This window comes from Uloborus diversus, chromosome 9, assembly GCF_026930045.1.
Source record: "Uloborus diversus isolate 005 chromosome 9, Udiv.v.3.1, whole genome shotgun sequence".
Classification (NCBI taxonomy): domain Eukaryota; kingdom Metazoa; phylum Arthropoda; class Arachnida; order Araneae; family Uloboridae; genus Uloborus; species Uloborus diversus.
Window position 1 is genome coordinate 81,391,723 of NC_072739.1, and position 19,136 is coordinate 81,410,858.

The following is a 19,136-nucleotide window of genomic DNA, read 5'->3' on the forward strand; positions in this document are numbered from 1 at the left end:
ATTGCCATAAAAATTCATATCGCGATGAAATGTATGCTCTACACAGCAGATCGCAATCACTGAAGCGCAGTGCGATCCCATCAGTGTAACCTCGAATCCAAATTTTTGGGAGTTAGAGGGAGCTGAATTTACCGAATAAAACTCTGAATTTTACTGAACGATGAAGAAAAAAAAAAAAAACAGCATGTGCATACAAATCTTTATCTGATGAGAATAGTCACTAGGCATCATTAAACACTGATTTTAAAAAACTGTAATGTTGCAAAATTCCCTCCAAATTTTACGAATGATCAGTAAAAATTTACAGAGTTGGAAGCATTTCGGGAAGTTCCAGCGACCTCCCGCAGCCTCCCATTGGGGCGCCTCTGGACACAATTTTGGGTAGCACAAGATTAAAAATGAGTCGCGATTTGAATTTTGTATGAAAAGTCATTTTAATGCCTTTTGTGTATGAAAAGCTATTACATTCACAACTAAATTTCATCATAACTAGCCAGAGATTAAGAAATAAATAAATTCCTTTGGACTGAAAAGATAATAATACAACGTTAAGATGCAAATTTGCAACAAATTGCAGACACGTGTATCGAGGAATCCCATTTTTTCACAGCTAAAGAAGTGAACTCTTTGCAAACAAAAACAGAAGTGGAAAAATCTTCGATTTTGTAGCTTCGAAACGTTTTATTTATTACTAAGCAATAATAATCGACCCCCCCCCCCCCCCCCCGACAACGATGGATAGGTTTTAAGCTCATCTTTTACATTATTAATGACGACTATTTTTGTAGTAACTGAGAAATTACAACACTAGCAAACGATATTTTACTTCATTTTGTTACAAAATACGCAAACCCACGTTTCACTTCTACACACCTAAATCCAGTGGCGGATTCAGCCGATCATTTCGGGATTTCGCCATTCGAAATTTTTTAACGAACTTTCTTTGGATACTTGTCCGAATGGTCACCTCTCAAACAGTACTGAATCATATTTTTTTTTTCCAAAAACCAACGCCACTACCCATTTTCAAGTTTTTACACCAAGTTCGAATTAAAAATAACAGCAGAAATAAGTTGGATGAATAAAATTTATAAAAAGATAAGGTTAACACTGAAAAACTCTCAATGCGTAACTTTTCGCTTTGAGAAAATATACATCAATTTTTAGTTGTCCTTCGTGGCATTTGTGGAGAAGCATGGGAATAAGGGGTTCTTACGAAGAAAAGTTTGGTAATTAAAGCCATAAATAGCAACTTCAGGCTCTCTTTGGTCTCCTGAGCAGTAGGTGTACTCAGAAGGCAGCCGCATTCATAGATCGTCCAAGTGTCTAATGTTGGCATCAAGAAATGATGCAAACGATGGAGCAAAATTTCAGAAATAAAATACAGTCAGACCACGATGTAAGGTCACTCGCTTATAAAGTCACCCCGCACATAAGGTCACTTTTCTAAAGTCCTGGCTCATTGAATAGGAATTCTATATTATGTCTTATCGGATATATGGTCAAGTCTTAATACATTAAACGCTTATAAGGCCACTTTTGTCAGATTTCTTTAAATGATTTCAGTGCTTAATAGAGTCACTTCCAAGAATTGTCCGCGATATACGATCCCTAAAAAGTGAACGTAGCATGTATTGCACCGAATGCAGTAGAAATTAGTACGACAGTGACACTAAAGTATAAAGTAATAACGAGGTCACTCAGAGTGTACTTTTTTGCAATTATGAGAAGACGAAGCTGCAAATTTTCTGAGAACATTTAGAAAACCATTGTGCTTAAATTTAAATTTAAAAAAAAAAATCTATCAGTTCAATATTAATGATAATTGTTAAGTTAGATAAGTTGCACAACAGTTCTCTGCTTAGGCATATTTGTTAGCAGTTTTACTTTACATTAAAGTTTTAAAAAATCATTTTAAAATTTCTTATCGATTCCAAAAGTTTTGATTGGTTCAAATCTATTAAACTATTATAACCGAATTACTAATAATTTTGAACGTTTTAAATTTTAAAAAGAATTAATGTATACATACACACACATGTTTATTCCTTAAACACATGGTATAAAATCTATATTGTTCGGTTATAAGATCACACCGCTTATAAGGTCAGTTTCGTGTAGTCCCGAAGGGTGACTTCCTTATATCGAGGTTCGACTAATTTTGTTTCGAGGAGAGGAAGGTAATTTTTCTCCGAATTAAAACCTAAATTTATTTCACAGTAAAAGTCATGATTTAAATTTTGTTATTTTCACATAATATTTACTTTTTTTTTTCTTCTTGAAAAAAATTCCTACACTCACAAGGTTTGGGGAGTGGCCATGGCCCCCTTTCAGATCCATCCCTGCCTAAATCAAACATTTCAACGAAAAGTGCAGTCTGAAGTAATAAAATTATTCAATATCGAATAACTTGAAAAAAAAAAGGGGGGGAGGGGAACGTAGCAAACGTATAAAAACCAAAGACTACGAACGGATAATTCTTTCTTTTTCTTTTTTGCTGTGCCAAATCGTCAAGGCTACGATGTACTGGGGACGGGAAAGAAAAAGAGAAACTAAATCGACACATTAAAACGAGATTTCTTTTGTTTCTCATCCACTACCAGAGCAAGTCTGAGGCGAAGGAAGAAAAAAGAATATCAAAAACCCGTGCTGCAGTTAACAGTTAGGAATCGGCACTCTGCCAGGTAGGCCACATGTGGGAACTGCTTTTAACGTCTCTAAGACAAACGATTATATACACATTGCCGGCTTCAGGTTCTTCCTCAAGCTAGCTGAAATATGGTGAACATTTCGATCGCGTGGCTGAAGCTTCCTGTTTGAAAATATTCGAGTCCGTTCAAAGCAATAACGAGAAATAGGTATATTTAATTTAGAATCTATTTTCGAATGGCCTGCACACGAATTACTTTTAATACGGAATAGAAAAGGTGATTAAAGTATTTAGCAGCAAGGTGTCAGACAAACACCTATTACAATGTAATTCAGAATGTTTAGAATGGCATTCACGATTTACACATAACAACATAGCTTATAATTGACATTCTATTTTTAGGACTTGAAGCAACGGTAAATTAAGAGCTCAGAATTCAACGAAGTACAATTGAAACCAGCAATTTTTTCCCTCAACGGGAACGGGATCCTCACTGCGAGTTAATTACCAATTCTTCCAGAAACGTATTTCGGTTTGCAAGGGTGCTTCCCTAACAGCAAGGATTACCCCCCTAAGTATCGCGAAGACCCCACCAAAAGCAAGAACTTCCCCCTAAAAACGTCAATGGCGCAGGCTGTACCATGCCCCCCCCCCCTTCAGGTGGTCACCCCTGAGTTTGATGGAAAAAAGGATAAAAAAAAGTGAACTAATAATATCAGAAACACAGAAACAATTATAAGAACTCCCAAGTATGTACGGGAATATGATACACTAAACTGGGTGCGGCTATTAAGATTATGAAAAGAGTGTGCTTTCATGAAAATAAACGTTGAGAAATTTGTGAAGAAAATTCTAAATTTAAAGACAGCAAGATGCGTTGAGTTCGTTTTTTGCCTCCCCCCCCCCCTCCGCCAACACTATTTAAGAAACATTAAACCAATAATTATATGCATGAAATATGAGCAGTGTTCTAAGTAATCTAATAATCTTATTTTTCTAGAAAAACATCATGTAAAATTTGGAATTCATAAATTAAGTTTTTATTTATATATTTTAGACAGATTTAATTTCAGTTATGAATGCTTGATCACGAACCTACTGTTCTATCAATTTCTAATGTCACAATGTTCTAAAACTGTGTTTACAACAGATTTAAAAGGATTACATTGTTGGAAAGAGCCCAAAAAGGATTTAAACAAGTTGGCAAATGGACTCACTGAGTGTGACTTTAATTACAGAATTGACAAGCTAAATATCTACAAACTATAACCACATATGTTTCAGTGATCAAATATACATAAGCAGAAGACAACCTGACAAAGCTATTTAATCTTTATCGCAACAGATAATGGTTTTGAGCGCAATTAAGAGACAAGAGAATTTGTGGAATATCTTCGAGAAAAGAAGGATCTATAAAATGCGATAAGATACGCATTTCACCAGTTCACCCAAAATGCTAAAATAAGTAACAGACACAGAGTATAATTAAACTTAAAGGTGTAAAAACTTGTATAATAATCAAACAGGTCAGTAAAACTAAAAAATTATTGAAATGATTTTGAAGTGCAAAAAAATTGTAAGTCCTAGTTCTTGTACTAGTGGCGTTCCTAGCACGGGTGCTACCTCGGGTTTTAACTTGTAGTGTCAAAAATTCAAATGCTACAATTACTAGGTATGATTTTTATTACTTCTTGTTAAACTAACGTTTCCTCAGCGGTAGGCAGCCCGTCGATAGCGATAGACCAGTCGATCTTCTCGGAACCGTTTTCAGTCAATCCCGACAGCTTTGTGTACCACGCTTTTTGTCAAAGAAAAAATATAATATTGTTTCCTAGAAAAAAAAACTAGGCCAAACTTTTTAATTAAAAGATATTTTAATATTTTTCAAAACTTGTTATAATTGCTGGAAATGCCGCAATTTTTAATTCGCATGAAAAGAATTCTTTTTGTCTTTTGTCCTCGAAAAATGTTCTCAGAAGTTAAAAATTTGGTTTGAAATTCAAAATAAATTTGTTAAGCAGGAAAGCAATAAAATCAAATACTTTGCGCTGAAAATGTTTAAAAATGCAGCGTCAATGGAAGCAAATAAAAGAAAACATTGTTTTGAACGAGATTCATCACCCTCCCTTCGCGTAACTTGGAAAGTGGATCGATAGTTAGCCTATCGCTACTCTATGTGTTAAACTTTTTTCGTTGATTCATTTATAAATTTTTTCCTACTCCTGCTCCCCTTAAAAAGGGAAAAAATAATCAACACATTTACACAATTTTAAGTTTACTTTTACAAAAAAAAGAGGGGGGGAGACTTGTAAAGTTTTTAAGGAGACTGTTAGTGGGTACAGTCAAAAAATGCCTTTCTTCCTCTTGATTGGTGTTTTTTGAAGTTTATAACATGATCAAGTGAACACTTTTTATGATCAGATAAAGCTGAAAAAAAATAGTTTCATACATGTGTGCTGTTTATGGTAATTCATGATAGAGTAGGACATCTTTGACTTGAATCTAGAGAGAAAAAAAAAACAGTTCTCTTATATATATCGATCCTACTAGGAAAGAGCATGAAAATTGTTTTCCCCTCAGGTTCGTTTTCGACAGACGTCGCGTCTGCGATTTCCCTCTCTCGAACAGTACAGTACTCAAGGAAAACTACGGTTTTCTGGCCCGATGCAGGGGGGGGGGTCTACTTTTAACTATTTTATTCATTTAAAACGTGACCAGGGGCGGATACAGACTACCATTTTAGGGGGGGGGGGTCATGCTGAAGAATGACCCTATCCATGAACGAACTTATAGTTTTGGTACTAAAAATTTCTGAAACTGTTTGGGGTTCCATAAAAAGTGTCAAATCGGCCAGGAATAAGGTACTTAGTAGAGCATAAACGTTAAAAATTAATTTCATAAGCATTGAAAAAAAGCAGTATTTCAAATATTTACTTTAAAAAAATAAACAATTGAAAAAAATACTGAAATTGTTTACATTTTATTCATCAACTGCTTGAACAATGTGAACTCATAATATTGTCAACGGTTTAGGGGGGAGGAGTCATGACCCACATGAGTCTCCACTGAACGAGAAAACTTCAATCTTATGTAAAAAAAACACATACACACAAAGCTAATTTCATCAACTGATTATTTAAAATACAAATTAGTTTTCTCAACACTTGTTGAATTGTAAAAATATCTAATCTCTCTGGGCTAAATATCACACTTTCTTGTAAGCCTATGAAATAAATGATGTTGTATTATAACTCAAAATGTTAACGAGAAGGAAGTAAAACTTCTTGAATGAGTAGGTTTTAAACATTTTCCTACACCTATAAAAGTATACATAAAAAGAGTGACATTAAAGAAAGTTAATCTTCTAGTTTAGATGGCACCTAGATCTAAACTGCAGCAACAAAAACAAAATGGATCTTGCAAAAAGAATTAAAATATTTTTGAAAAAAAAGGTTTACAATATAATCACTAAGTGGTCGCCAACTGATGACATTTCATTTATCTTGAGGATGATCAAAATGAATAGATTTTGGCTGTTCACTGGTTCGTGAGTTTAGTATATTTACTTGCAGACGGGCAGAAAAAACAACTAGTTATTCATTTGGATAAGAGAAATAGTACAAGAAACAAGAACTAACATTAAATAAAAAGACCCCAAGGACTGAATCATCTCATATTAAAAACAATCTCACAGAGGTTAGAACAAACTATAAATTTAAATGAAATTTAACTTTTTCTGGATAAAATGAGAAAACATGAAAAAGGAATAATAATCACTACTCAATTTTGGTAGTCACAAAAGTAGAATAAAAAGGGAAAACTGAAAATCCTATTAAAAGCCTTCCTTATATAGTAAAATCAGTTACAGGTACTTAATTTGTTAACAGAATACGATAACAGGTAAAAAATTCAACTTGTTGAGCTTTCTCCTTATCTGCCAACAATGAAGTCATTACAAAACGCAGAAGAGCCTAGAAGTGTAAAAATAATGTTACAAATACAATCCAGTTTTGTATAATTTGGAAGTTCCAAAAAAATTCAATTTTACACATAAAAATTCGTTTTTTCAATTGGTACTGATATTTGTAATGTGTAAGTAAGTTTTATCAACCAAAATTTGCTCATTTTCATGGTTATTTATGGAACTTCAAGACCTATAAGCCTACAAAAATGACGCCTAATGAAGAACCCTCTCGATCAAGTGACTTTTTAAGCAAAAAAAAAGTTATCAAAATCGGTTGATCTGTTTAGTAGCTATGATGCTACAGATGCACACAAATACACACATCACTTACCCCTTTCCTTTTTTGCAAGGGGTTTAAAAATGGAAAGTTAGGCAGAAGTTTAAGTGACTTTCTTTTGAAAATACAACTGCAATACTTTCAGTACTTTACACAAGGAAGAAAAAAGAAAATCAAAGTGCGATCACACTGAGGTTTTTCTCTCATTTTCTGTATTATTAACTGAATCAGATTTTAATCAAATTCTCATGTGCTTATAAAGCAAGAGGAGGGTCATGGGGGTCATGATCCTCCTCCCCCAAGGACGCCCATATGCAAAATTGTAAGGGGGAGGGGGGGGGCTCAGATATTTTTCCCATGGTTTAGTAAGACTCGACCGATGTATCGGCCTGGCCGATGCATCGGCGCCGATGGTTCAACAATTTAGCCATCGGCATCGGCGGCCGATGCTAACTTGCAGGAAACATCGGCCCATCGGCCTTAAAAAACATCGGAAAGCCGATGGAATTGGCCGATGTTTTTGAAAAATAAGGACCTTAGTTGTTTTACTTTTTAATACAAAGTAAAGGGAGTTATTGTTTTCATATAAAATTGTTTACTTAAATTTCAGTATGAATTTCTATTTTAGTCACCCCTGAAAGAGTTTTTAATACTGCATTCAGGTACCAAACATGTTAATTATTGCGTTGTTTCTTGCGGCTGGATGTACGTATGTATCTCTCATAAGTCATAACTCAAACAGGGGTGCCCATCCCCCCCAAGCTCAATGGCGCAAAATCCCCCCCAAAAAATTTCACTGCTCTCTTTCTTTTAAATTAGGTGAAACATAACACTTTTAAGAGTCACACATTGTCAGTTAAATTTACACCATTTGCAATCCAATTCAACAAAATAAAGTTGCTTGAGATTTAAAAAAAAAAAAAAAAAAAAGTTACAACAGATGCGAAAACAAACTGCTTACATTTACGACAGCAATTAAAAGTGCAAGCAGTAGTTTTTTGTAAAAAATTTAGGATCTTGCGAATAATCGAGGCTAATACTAAAATTAGTTTAGCTACATTTGTAATTTATGTACAAGCCCCAGTTAAAATGAAAACATTCAATTTTTCATAGCCGTCGCCAGTTTAAATAAATCTAAAGGGAAAGGGTATGAGTTTTAGCTAGCTCTCATCCCCCCCTTTTTTTCCCCTTAATATATTTTTTAATACACAGAGAGAGAGGGGGGGATTCAGCTTTTGATTAGCGTGAGAATCATCACTCGATGTAAGCAATACGACCCCCATAATAAGTATAATATTGACTCAAAAATAATGGTTTCTGGCTTTTCTTCCCCGAAAAATTTACGAATTTGCAGTTTTTGTCGATCTTTGGTAATTTTAGGGAGAGGAGAGGCTTGGTGACCCTCCCGTGGAAATTTTTTGAAACTGAAACTCTAAAAACACAATTGCAAATTGCTTCGATTATGTCAGGAAAAGGGTGGCCAGTGACTGCTTCGGAACTGTTTTGAAATTGTAGTTCTAAAAATGCAGTTTTAGACAACCTTTAGTAATGTTAGAGATATCAAAATCTTCCGTTTCTCTTCCGTGGCAATTTTTCGAAATTAAAACTCCAACAAAGCAGTTTTAGACAAAGGTTTGGTAATGTTAGGAAGGGGGATCCGGGGCCCTCCCCCCGGAAGTTTTTTGAAATTATAGTTCTAAAAAGCTGTTTTAGACGATATTTGGTAATGTTTGGCAAAGGAGAGGCTTGGGGACCCTCCCACGGCAATGCTTCAAAATTGAGACCTCCAAAAACGTATATTTGGATTGTCTTCGGTTATGTTAGGTAAAAAAGGTTCAAAAGATCTTCCTGAAATTTTTTTTAAATTAAAGTGTTAAAAACGCGATTGAAAGCCATTTTTAGGTAGCGATCAGTTTTTCAAAATTGAAGCTCCCTAACCGCAATTTTGCCGACCTTCGTTGATGTTAGGAAGGGGAAAGGGTTTGGAAGTTCTCCCACGCACTTTTTATTGAATTGTCGTTCTGGAACACAACTTTAGGCAGTCTTCAGTAATGTTTGGGAGGGGGGAGGTTCGGGGGAACTCACTTTTGAAATCAAAACACCAATAGCAGATTTAGACGATCTTTGGTAACAATAGGGAGAAGGGGGAGTTCAGAGACTCCCCCCTGAAATTTTTTTGAAATTATAGATTTAAAATCGCAGTTTTAAACGATCTTTAGTAATGTTAGGCAGAGAAGTTCCGTTGCCCTACCGGCAATTCTTTGAAATTGGAACTCCAACATCGTAATTGTAGATTGTCTTCAAGCAAGTTAAGGGGAGAGGTTGGGATTTCTTGAAATTTTAGTGCTAAAGTTGCGATTGTACGCCATCTTTGGAAATGTTACAGACTAGCAGTTTTTCGTAATTGAAGCTGCAAAAAGGCAATTTTAGCCGACTTTGGTGGAAGTGTTCCCCCGGACATGCTTCAGAATTTCAGCCCTTAAAACGAAACTTAAAACTATTTTTAATATTGTTTGCGAGAACTGCAGAGATGAAGGAGGGGGAGAGGGGCAGCCTTGGGAAAGTTTCGAACTTGTATCTTTAAAAAGGCAGTTTCAAACAAGCTTTGGTAATGTTTATGTTAGAGGTTGAGGGGTCCTCCGCAGGCAGTTTTTAGAAATTGAAATTCCAGATGATCGGCTAACTTCAATTGCAGATGAATTTCAATAGTAATGCAATTGAAGAAAAAAATTCACGGTTTTGCCGTGAATTTTTTTTTTTTTTTTTTTGAAATTGATCCTTAAAACAAAATTTAAGACGTTCTTTAATGATGGTGAAAGGTGGAAAGGATTTTCTGAAAGTGTTTTTGAGTTTGAAGCCCTTAATATGCATAACCAACAAAAATCGGTCACACACACATATCACATATAGAGACTGATATTCTCCAAAAATGGTCAAACTTATTCATCTATTGAGCATACAAATTCGAGAATTTTTATGGATACAAAACATCCTTCTATGTATTAGATATCGAAGAATGTAAAAAAATGATTCATGAAAAATAGTTAACATAAAATTAAACTGCTCCACTTCCATCTGCGGAGTCCAGCATTTTTGAAAGTTTGGTAAAAATCATCTAATGATAAATTCAAAAAACTCACTTTAAAAAGGATACAAGAAATGGAAGTAAAATAAAATGAAAAATTCTTCATGAACTCAAATTTGTTTGCAAAGAAAATCTGTATATTAAAAATCGTTAGTCAGGTGCAAAAAAATGTTATTTTAAAGACTAGTTCTAATTGAATTTTCCCGGTTTTAGTGAATCCATGAAAGGCCGGAGCAAGATGGTCAAAATTCTTACAAAAACAAAAAAGGTTTTAAAAATATTTTATTTCATCCATTTTTTATTTCTTTTTCATCGCTGTCCCACGTATTCATCGTACAGAATTATACTCGTTCCAGAAAAAATCATGTTGATTTAAAATGAAATCAGTCTGAACCTTTTTTGCAACATACTGTAACGCCATCCTGTGTCTAAGGTGATCTTCATTGAAAAAAGACAAAGCTACTAAATTTTGGAAGATATACGTCAAAAAAAAATAATTAATGCAACTTGATTATTCTCGTTGAAAAATTTTAATACTTTACTTTCCTCCAAAAATTTCATTTTCAAAACAGAAAAAAAAATCCCCCCCCCCCCAAAATATGAGATGGCGAAACCGGTTTTGTTTCATTTTGTTAGATTCCCGTTAAACCGGTGGTAATTTTTAATTTTTCGATATTTGTAACAATCACAGTAATGCAGTCTTTTCTGTATTGCTTCGGCGGAGCTACAAGTTTGGGACCCGTCGAAATACCTTTTTGGGGCCCTATTTCTCTATCACAGAAGTTGTAAAACATTTATCATAAGCATTTTTGTAACTTCTACGGTGCCCCTATGGTTATGGGCCTCTCGCGCACTTGCAACATTTCCTAAATTTTAAATCCGCCACTGCACGTCAAAACACACTTGGGTGCAAGTTTTAAAAGGGTTTTTCTGCTCAATGTTTATGATTGTTTTGAACTCTATTTTTAAGACTATTTTTTGTATTTCCGAGAACACTTGCGTACCCTCCTCTCATTCCCTCAATTTCTGAAATTAAACTCTAGTTGTACTTCTTAGTTGTTTAAAACTAACACCATTCCTAAAATTAGAGATTTTTTTTTTCAAGCTTTATCTATTGTTTAGGAAGAGTTTAGAGCATTAATGTAAGAAATTGATTAAAGACGTTTTGAATGGTGACATAATTCGGAAATCAAAGGGACTTTTGAATTTTTTCTTCAGAAGTGCTTAAGTAGATTCAGAAACTCTTCCGAAGCGTTGGTGGTAGCGGTTCTGTATTAAAAAAATGATCTTTCAAATCCCTGACAATCTTATCAATTTATTTCTGTTAGATTTTTTTGAGCAATCGCGATTGCTTATTCTTCTCATTTGACTGTCCTAGACGTTACGCTGATTTTATTTCCCCCTCCCCCCGCCTCCCTCTGCCGCACTCCCGCCCATCGTCCTCCGTAGGCGCGGCTCCTCCGGTCCTGAGCAATGTCCCCCGAAATCCGCTTCTCCTGGTCGGTGGCGTCCATGTCCTACACACGCTCACACACACACACACACACACGCCTATGTCCATACACAAGTCTATGCACACACAAGCTTACACATGCACAAGCACCTACACACACAGAGAGAGAGAGAGAGAGAGACATACACGCCTACGTGTGTGCACAGGTTTACGCACACATAAGCCTACATACACACACAACTATACACACGTAAACGCCCAGGAGAAGGGCAGGTTTGGGGGGAAAGGAGCAGTTTCAAGAAACAATAACTCCAATGAGTAGGGTCCTGTCGCAACTCGTGATTGCGAAAAACATAATTTGAATTCAAAATATTAGAACTCAAATTAATTTTTTTTAAACTTTTTTTTTGCCATCGGCCAACGGCATCGGCCATTTGGAAGAAAACTATCGGCCATCGGCCATCTTTGAACAATCGGCCAACAATCGGCATCGGCCCATCGGCCAAAAAATGCCATCGGTCGAGCCCTATGGTTTAGTGGATATTTTCCCCATGGAAAAAAATTTCAGGACAGATTAGAGTCATTAAAACTTGAAATTTTTAATAACTTATTCATAACTGACCGGAGAAGAAATGTTTTTACATTTGTAAAAAGAAAAAAGTACTAAAAGCAAGGAAGTTCTCATTTCTGGGGGGGGGGGGGGGCTCGAGCCCCCACTTGCCCCCCTATATGGAAGGCCATGCTCTCCCCTAAACTGCAGACAATAAATATCATCCATCCATTATTGTGTTCAAATACACGTTGAATAAAATGTAAACCATTAAAGTAATCTTATAGATTCAGTAATCATTTTTAGGAGTAAATGTTACCAATATTTTTTTATTTCATTTCCTATGAAATGAAGTTGTAATGCTTAAGCCTTATTAGGTGCCTTACTGCTGGACAATCAGGTGCTTTTTATTGACACCTAAGCAGATTCAGAAGTTTTTCTCATCCGAAACCCTATATCCTTTAACATGACCCCCAAGGGCCGAAATTCCTAATAGGCAGAACAGGGCAAAAAAATTTCAGGGGCAGCAATTTTTTCTTTAACCACATTTTTAAAGTAATTATTCTGGGAGGATAAAAAGCAAGCGTTGATTGAATAAAAGCACGCGTCATTGTGTTTGGCCAAAAATCACAACAAGATTGGAGTTAGACTAAGATTTCAGTGACACTCAGGGCCGGATTTGGAAGTGTGAAGGCCCTGGGGCAACGAAGGAGTGGAGGCATCTAATCAGGGTTCAAAAAGATCATCATATTTTTGAAAACATCCTGATACTTTGATATATATCCGAATATTTTGATATATATGTATATATCCGATATTTTCAACTCGTAAAAGTTAGGATATATTGTAAAAATTTTATTGCGGGGGGGGGGGGGGGGGAGGGGGAGGACCTTTGTTGTGGAGGCCCCAGGGCAGTAGCCCCGCCTGCCATTCCCTTAATCCGGCCCTGGTGCCATTTTAAGTGGATTCAATTGCAGTTTCATGAGTGATTGACCCTTATTTTCTCTGTTTAAAAAAAAAATCTGTTAATATTATGTCTTGGAGGCAAATGAAAATCGGAGACAAGAGAAAAAGCCTGAATGATTTTGAATATAAAAGAAAAATGCTAAATTAAAAACCGAAGAACAAAACAGCCTTCAAAATGTTTTTAAAACAGAATACATATTTTTAAAATAGGCAGTTTTAAAAAGCAGAAACTTAAAATTGTGTGGCAGTGAGAAGCAACACAATGAGGGTCCTTTGTGTGTGCTTCTCACTGCCTTAATTTACAAATAAAATTCCATAGGCAAGAGAGGAGTAGTAAGAAACTCATGTGAATGAAGAAACGTAATGAAACAGAGAGAATTATTTAAATCGTAGATTCATAAATGAAAAAAAAAAAAAAATAACAGGAAAAAGATGTAATTATAAAGAAACATAACAGCTATGATAGATTGATTAATGCGCAAAATATAGAAGTTCAGTGTACAACAAAGATTTAGCTATAAGGTGTCAAATAACTAAGCTAGAGGTTCGATTTCAAAACAAGGGTTTTGATCAAAATAACACTAATAATTTTGTAAGAAGTAAGAGAATTTTTTTAGAATGTAATAGTTTTTTATCAAAATTTCTTTTTGAACAAAAGATGACAAATAATGAAACAACTCAAAGTTAGTGAATTTATTCTAAAAGTAAAGGTGCTATCTAAGTGAACCATGCTCTTTTTTAAGCAGGGTATTTGTTAATCCGTTACCCAAATAAGGGGGAATGACAATATTCATACTTAATTTTACAAGTAAACCACCCATAAGAATTGGATCTTTAAAAAAAATTTAAAATTTACAAGAATTTTGTGCTTTGATTAGGCAAATAGTACTCGCGGAAGGGTCATGCCACAGACTGCGCCATTAAAATGTTTAGGAGGGTTGTTTTCAAGGGTACAGTTATCTTTTTAGGAGGGTTCTTGCTCTTGGGGGCATTGTAGTAGATGAGGGAGGGCACACCCTTGTTCTTGGAGGGGGGGGGGAGATGGCACCCATGTGCCGAACCCCTTTTAAAGTTTCAGGTACATCTAAGGTTTCTCAGAACCTAAGTTGAAGAGCTCTGCTGTAGGCTAAGATTAAATTTGTTTCTGTGACTCATAAAAATGTTCCCTGGATCAAAAGAAGTACAAAACTATGCTTTACATTAGTATTTCAGCAATAGAATTGATAACACTGAGTAACCTACCCCCTTTGTAAGTTATTATTTATATTTAATACTACTCATTTTAACCAAGCTTATTGCTATTCTATTGCTTATATTCAAGGATGAAAACAGCCAAAGAAGAAACTTGCATGGGGGGAAAGGGGGGCTCATGTGAACATTTCTTTTTATTTTTTATAAAATATTATCAATTTTCAATGCAAAAATTCTCCTGGTTGAATAATCTTTTTCTTTATGTAATGGAACTTGAGATTTTTTTTTTTAATATTTCTTTACCTCTCTCTTGTGGGGGTTTACCACTTACGAATAATTTCTGGGCACATTTGAACACAATTAAAAATGCAGGACAAGCATCATATTTTGAAGAACACTTTAATATGAAACATATTGTACATAACAATTACATTGAAGTGTTTGTAACAATTACTGTGTCAGTTTAAATTGTACAGTATCTGTCACTAAGAAAATATTTTTCCCCCATTTTATAGCTCTGCTCACTGTCAAATTTTAAAGTCTTGTAGACTATTCTGCCCACTGGATGGACACAAAAAAATATAAGATTACAAAGTACAAAGGAGGGACAGAACGGAAGGGTGACCCCCCCCCCCCCCCCTTGAGGGACCCTGCACTCCAAATTTTTTTAATTTGGTGTTTTAAAACGAGAGTGTAGGGCTCTTTTTGATATTAAGGACAGAAATAGTGTTCAAATTTCCCTCCTGGTAACTGTTTGGAATTGAAATTACAAAAAGGCAATTTTCGACAATCTTTGGCTAGAATGTATCTTAATAAAACATTCCATGTTCACAACTTCCAACTCTCTCCTAGCTGTCACTATTAAGTAAATAAATGGTCTAATACCCTTTCAACTTCCAAAAACTACCCAGTTTTCCTCATTTCAGACATAAGGATTAGTCCTTAAAGAAATTTTAAAGTTTACCAACTCTGTCCGAAAATTGATTTTTGAAATACTGTATGAAATATAACATTAATACAAATACAAAAGTGACGACCAGCAACAGGCTCTGGGCCCAGTTAGACTGGTTCTAGTCAATTTACAATCCCCAGTGAAGATCAAAGGCCCTCTTAAAACTATCTACTCAATTGCTCATTACCACCTCTTCCGGTAAGCTGTTCCAAGGTTCCACTACCCTGCTATAATAATAATTTTTCCTAATATCCATGTTAGCCTGAGATTTAAATAGCTTAAAACAATGACCCCTTGTCCTGTTTTCATTGCTAAACTTCAGCCCCGTAACATCCTTCATTTCAATAAATTTAAACAGCTGAATCATGTCCCCTCGGTCTCTTCTTTGCTCAAGACTGTACATTTTTACCCTTCTACGCCTGGAATCATAGTCTAAATGAGAAAGTTCATTTATTAGCCTTGTAGCCCACCTTTGAACCCTTTCCAATACATTAATATCTTTCTTAAGATAAGGAGACCAAAACTGAACGGCATACTCCAAATGAGGTCTTACCAAACTTTTATATAAGGGCAAAAGAACTTCTTTAGATTTGTTTGAAATAGATCTATTGATAAACCCAAGCATCTTATTGGCTTTGTTACTAGCTATGCTGCACTGTTGACTAAACTTTAAATCCTGACTTATTAAGACGCCCAGATCAGTAACTTATTCTGCCTGACTAATGACTGAACCTTGCAAATAATAACTTGTACACTCATTTCCATGCCCTAAATGTAGCACTTGACATTTCCCGACATTAACAGCCATACCTCATTAATCAGACCACTCTGTAATATGATCTAGATCCTCTTGCAGCAGATTTGCTTGTTCTTCATTTTCTACACTCTCCATAACTTTGACATCATCAGCAAAACAATTCATGTTCCCAGAAATATTTTTATAAATATCGTTCATAAAAACAATGAACAAAACAGGCCCAACACTGATCCTTGAGGAACTCTGCTTAAAACCTCACTCCAATTAGAATAATTTCCCCTTACAACTGCCCTTTGTTTTCTTCCAGTCAGCCAGTTTTTTACTCAAATGAAAGTTTTCCCTCCTATTCCTATATCAGCTAATTTGCGCATGTTGCTTAAGTAGAGCAACATGCGGTACCTTGTCGAAAGCTTTTTGAAAATCAATGTAAACAACATCTACAGGCTTCTTATTATCCAAAGCCATGATAACTTTGTCATAGAAATGTAATAAATTAGTTTCAGAAGATTTACCTTTCCTGAAACCGTACTGAAAACTAGTCAATAGATTATTAGTAAAAAAATTAGCCTATTAAAAATCATCATAAAAATATTCAGAGTCTGAAATGAGCTATCACATCTGGATGAATTGCCCCAGACCATTGGCGTCTGGTGCAAGAAAAAAGTGGGGGGTCAAGACAAGTGTAGAGGTTAAGCGGCATGACCCCTGAGGTCGTTTTTCTTGTTTGTAAAATTGAATTATATTGCATACTGGCTTTTAATATCACCGATTCAATTACTTCTAAAAATAAGAAATATGGTTTTGAAAATTGAGGGGGATGGATACCGTCGACTTTCCCCTTCTATTTTAAAGTTCCATTCTTATGAAACAAGATGAGAAAAGTTCATTTATTTCGAATTTTTAGTTTTATTTTTGTAAAATAAATCAATCCACCATTTAAAACTTATTTTTCAATCAATCATTAATTTTTAACTCTGAAAGAGGGCGCAAGGCGACTTTACTTTTTGAAGTGATGGAGCGGTTGCCCCCCCCCCCCCCCCCCCCATACGAGCAGACAAATGTTGTCATGCTTTAAAGGGTACAAGAAATTCTGAACTTGTGACAAGGACTAAAGACGACGTAATAAGAAATATACCAGGACAGATTTTACATCAGCTCAGTTTAATGCAATCGTTTCCAATCTGTCGGGCATGCCTCCCAAGGGGCCAATAGAGGCACTGAATAATTGCAAGAGGGAAACACTGCAGTTTGTAAAATATCCTTTCTTAGTCTTGAATACCATTAAAAGAAAACACTTAAATTTGTATAGGAAAAACATGTCATCATGAGCTTGAGCATCAGCCATGTGATATACTTTAATGACACTAGGTTTTTATAAAATCGAAATTCAGCCCAACCATCAAATTAATATTGCATTAATCAATTTTTAACATCTATTTTTCTATAATTTGGCACTCCAGTAAAATTATCAATACTCATATTTTATGAGACAATAAGAAAAAAAGGTTTTGGTGCATAAAAATAATTTATTACAAAATATGACAACCTTTTTTAACCCAAATTGTACCATTAGGATAATATTTATAAAATTAATTGTGAAAATTGGAGGAGACAGGACAATTTCCTTGTAAAAAAGGGGGTGAGGGTGTAGGCAGGACTGTTATTTTAAAAATTTCAATTGGGAGCAAAGAATTTATGTTCAATACATTTCATAATGAAAATACAACAAAAGTTATGCACAAAAATGCCTAATTTCATGACATACGTTTCTACAATTCAAAGGGGGCAACTGACCCATTTCCCCCCCCCCCCATTTAAAAAAACCAAATGATGGACCTGGACAAAGGTATAAAAAGTTAGGAAACCATTGGTTTAATGCATGAAAATTACAAATTCTGTTTCTCTCATAATTTCTTCATTTAAAAATAGACGAACTTTATCAGACTTATAGTCAAGCTGCAAATTAAAAAAAAGTTCAAGCAGCACAAGCTTTCAACAGCACCAATATTTTTGCCTTCCGTGCAAAGATTCTATGTAGGCAAATTGGTCATGTTCTATTTTTTAACAAAAAGAGAGTAAGAAAGTAATTATATGCATTTATGAAGGACTTACTTTTAAAGGCCTTACAACTGTGACTGTCTCTATCGTTGTTGAGGGAGCCATTTGCACCTAGAAGTGATTTTTTTTAATGTAAAATTTAAACTAAAGACATGCTTATAATTATACATAATAACAGGGGCGTGCACAGATATTTTGAAGCCCGTAACAAATGACTTTTCCAGGACCCCTTCCATATTGTTTACCCTTAGATTTCACACCTAGTTTTTAAAATATTGGGCCCCTTCAGGTTCGGGCCTGAGCCAACAGGTATCCCTTCTCCTTCCCTGTGGACGCCTCTGCATAATGCAGATGTTTATTATGAAAAAATATTCAAAATTACATGCGAAAGATTCACTTCACAAGTTATATTTTTGAAGTAAAATTTTACTGGAAATAAATATCAATTATTGCAGGAAAAGTCCGTTTTTTGTTTAATGAAGCTTTTAATGGGATTCTCTTCTTTTTTAATTTCAACTTTATAACAAAAGGCTAAAAACCGTTTTAAATCAGAAAACAACGTACGAGATAAAAATTATGGTTTGTTTTAAGAGTTCTTCAAAATTCATGAATGTTATTTTCAAAATCCAACATTTGTATTTCTATAATTAAAAATGCACTATAAGCATGAGAAAGCTGCACACTGTAAGTAAACTTGATTTTCTTAAAATGTAAATTTTAATCATTTGATAGCATGAAATCAAATTGCGTGCATTTTCTTCAGTTCAGCACTTAATTGCTGCAAAAATAATCGGAAAATAACATGACCTTATAAGAATATTTGAGTCGTCGTTAAAAGTAAACAACAGCATTAATACTCCGAGAAAAAACCTTCTAAGCTTGAAAAATAAAAGGATAACTAGAGGCAACTTTATACGGCTTCAAGACATGAAAGAAGCAAATAAAGGTGAGCTGCTTTATCACTCATAAGGCTTCAAAATAAATCAAGGGGTTTTAAAAACAAATACGATTCTTACCTCAAAACTACTTTGAACATAAACTACTAGTCTTTAGAAAAGTTGTATATTATATTTATTAATATAATATAATGCTTCTCGAAAATGATGTGCTTAACACATCATGCGTTCGCCATTCGTTTGTGAGTCACACTAAAAAATATTCAGCCGAAACTACTCATATTTTCCATCGTAGCAGACATCAAAAATTTTTGATTACGATACGAACACTTCAAGA

The 19,136-nt window shown here is 34.9% G+C and overlaps 1 protein-coding gene across 1 annotated transcript in view; it reads right to left on the minus strand.

The window, feature by feature from the left end:
• Nucleotides 1-19,136, minus strand: part of LOC129230577 (transmembrane protein 47-like) — a 93,812-nt gene extending 74,676 nt beyond the window's left edge. Inside the window, exons 1-2 of the mRNA XM_054864981.1 lie at nt 18,920-19,136; nt 17,958-18,014 (exon numbers count right to left, since the gene is read on the minus strand). Coding sequence (XP_054720956.1) covers nt 17,958-18,008 — 51 coding nt within the window. The 5' untranslated portion in view covers nt 18,009-18,014; nt 18,920-19,136. The remainder of the gene's footprint in view (nt 1-17,957; nt 18,015-18,919) is intronic.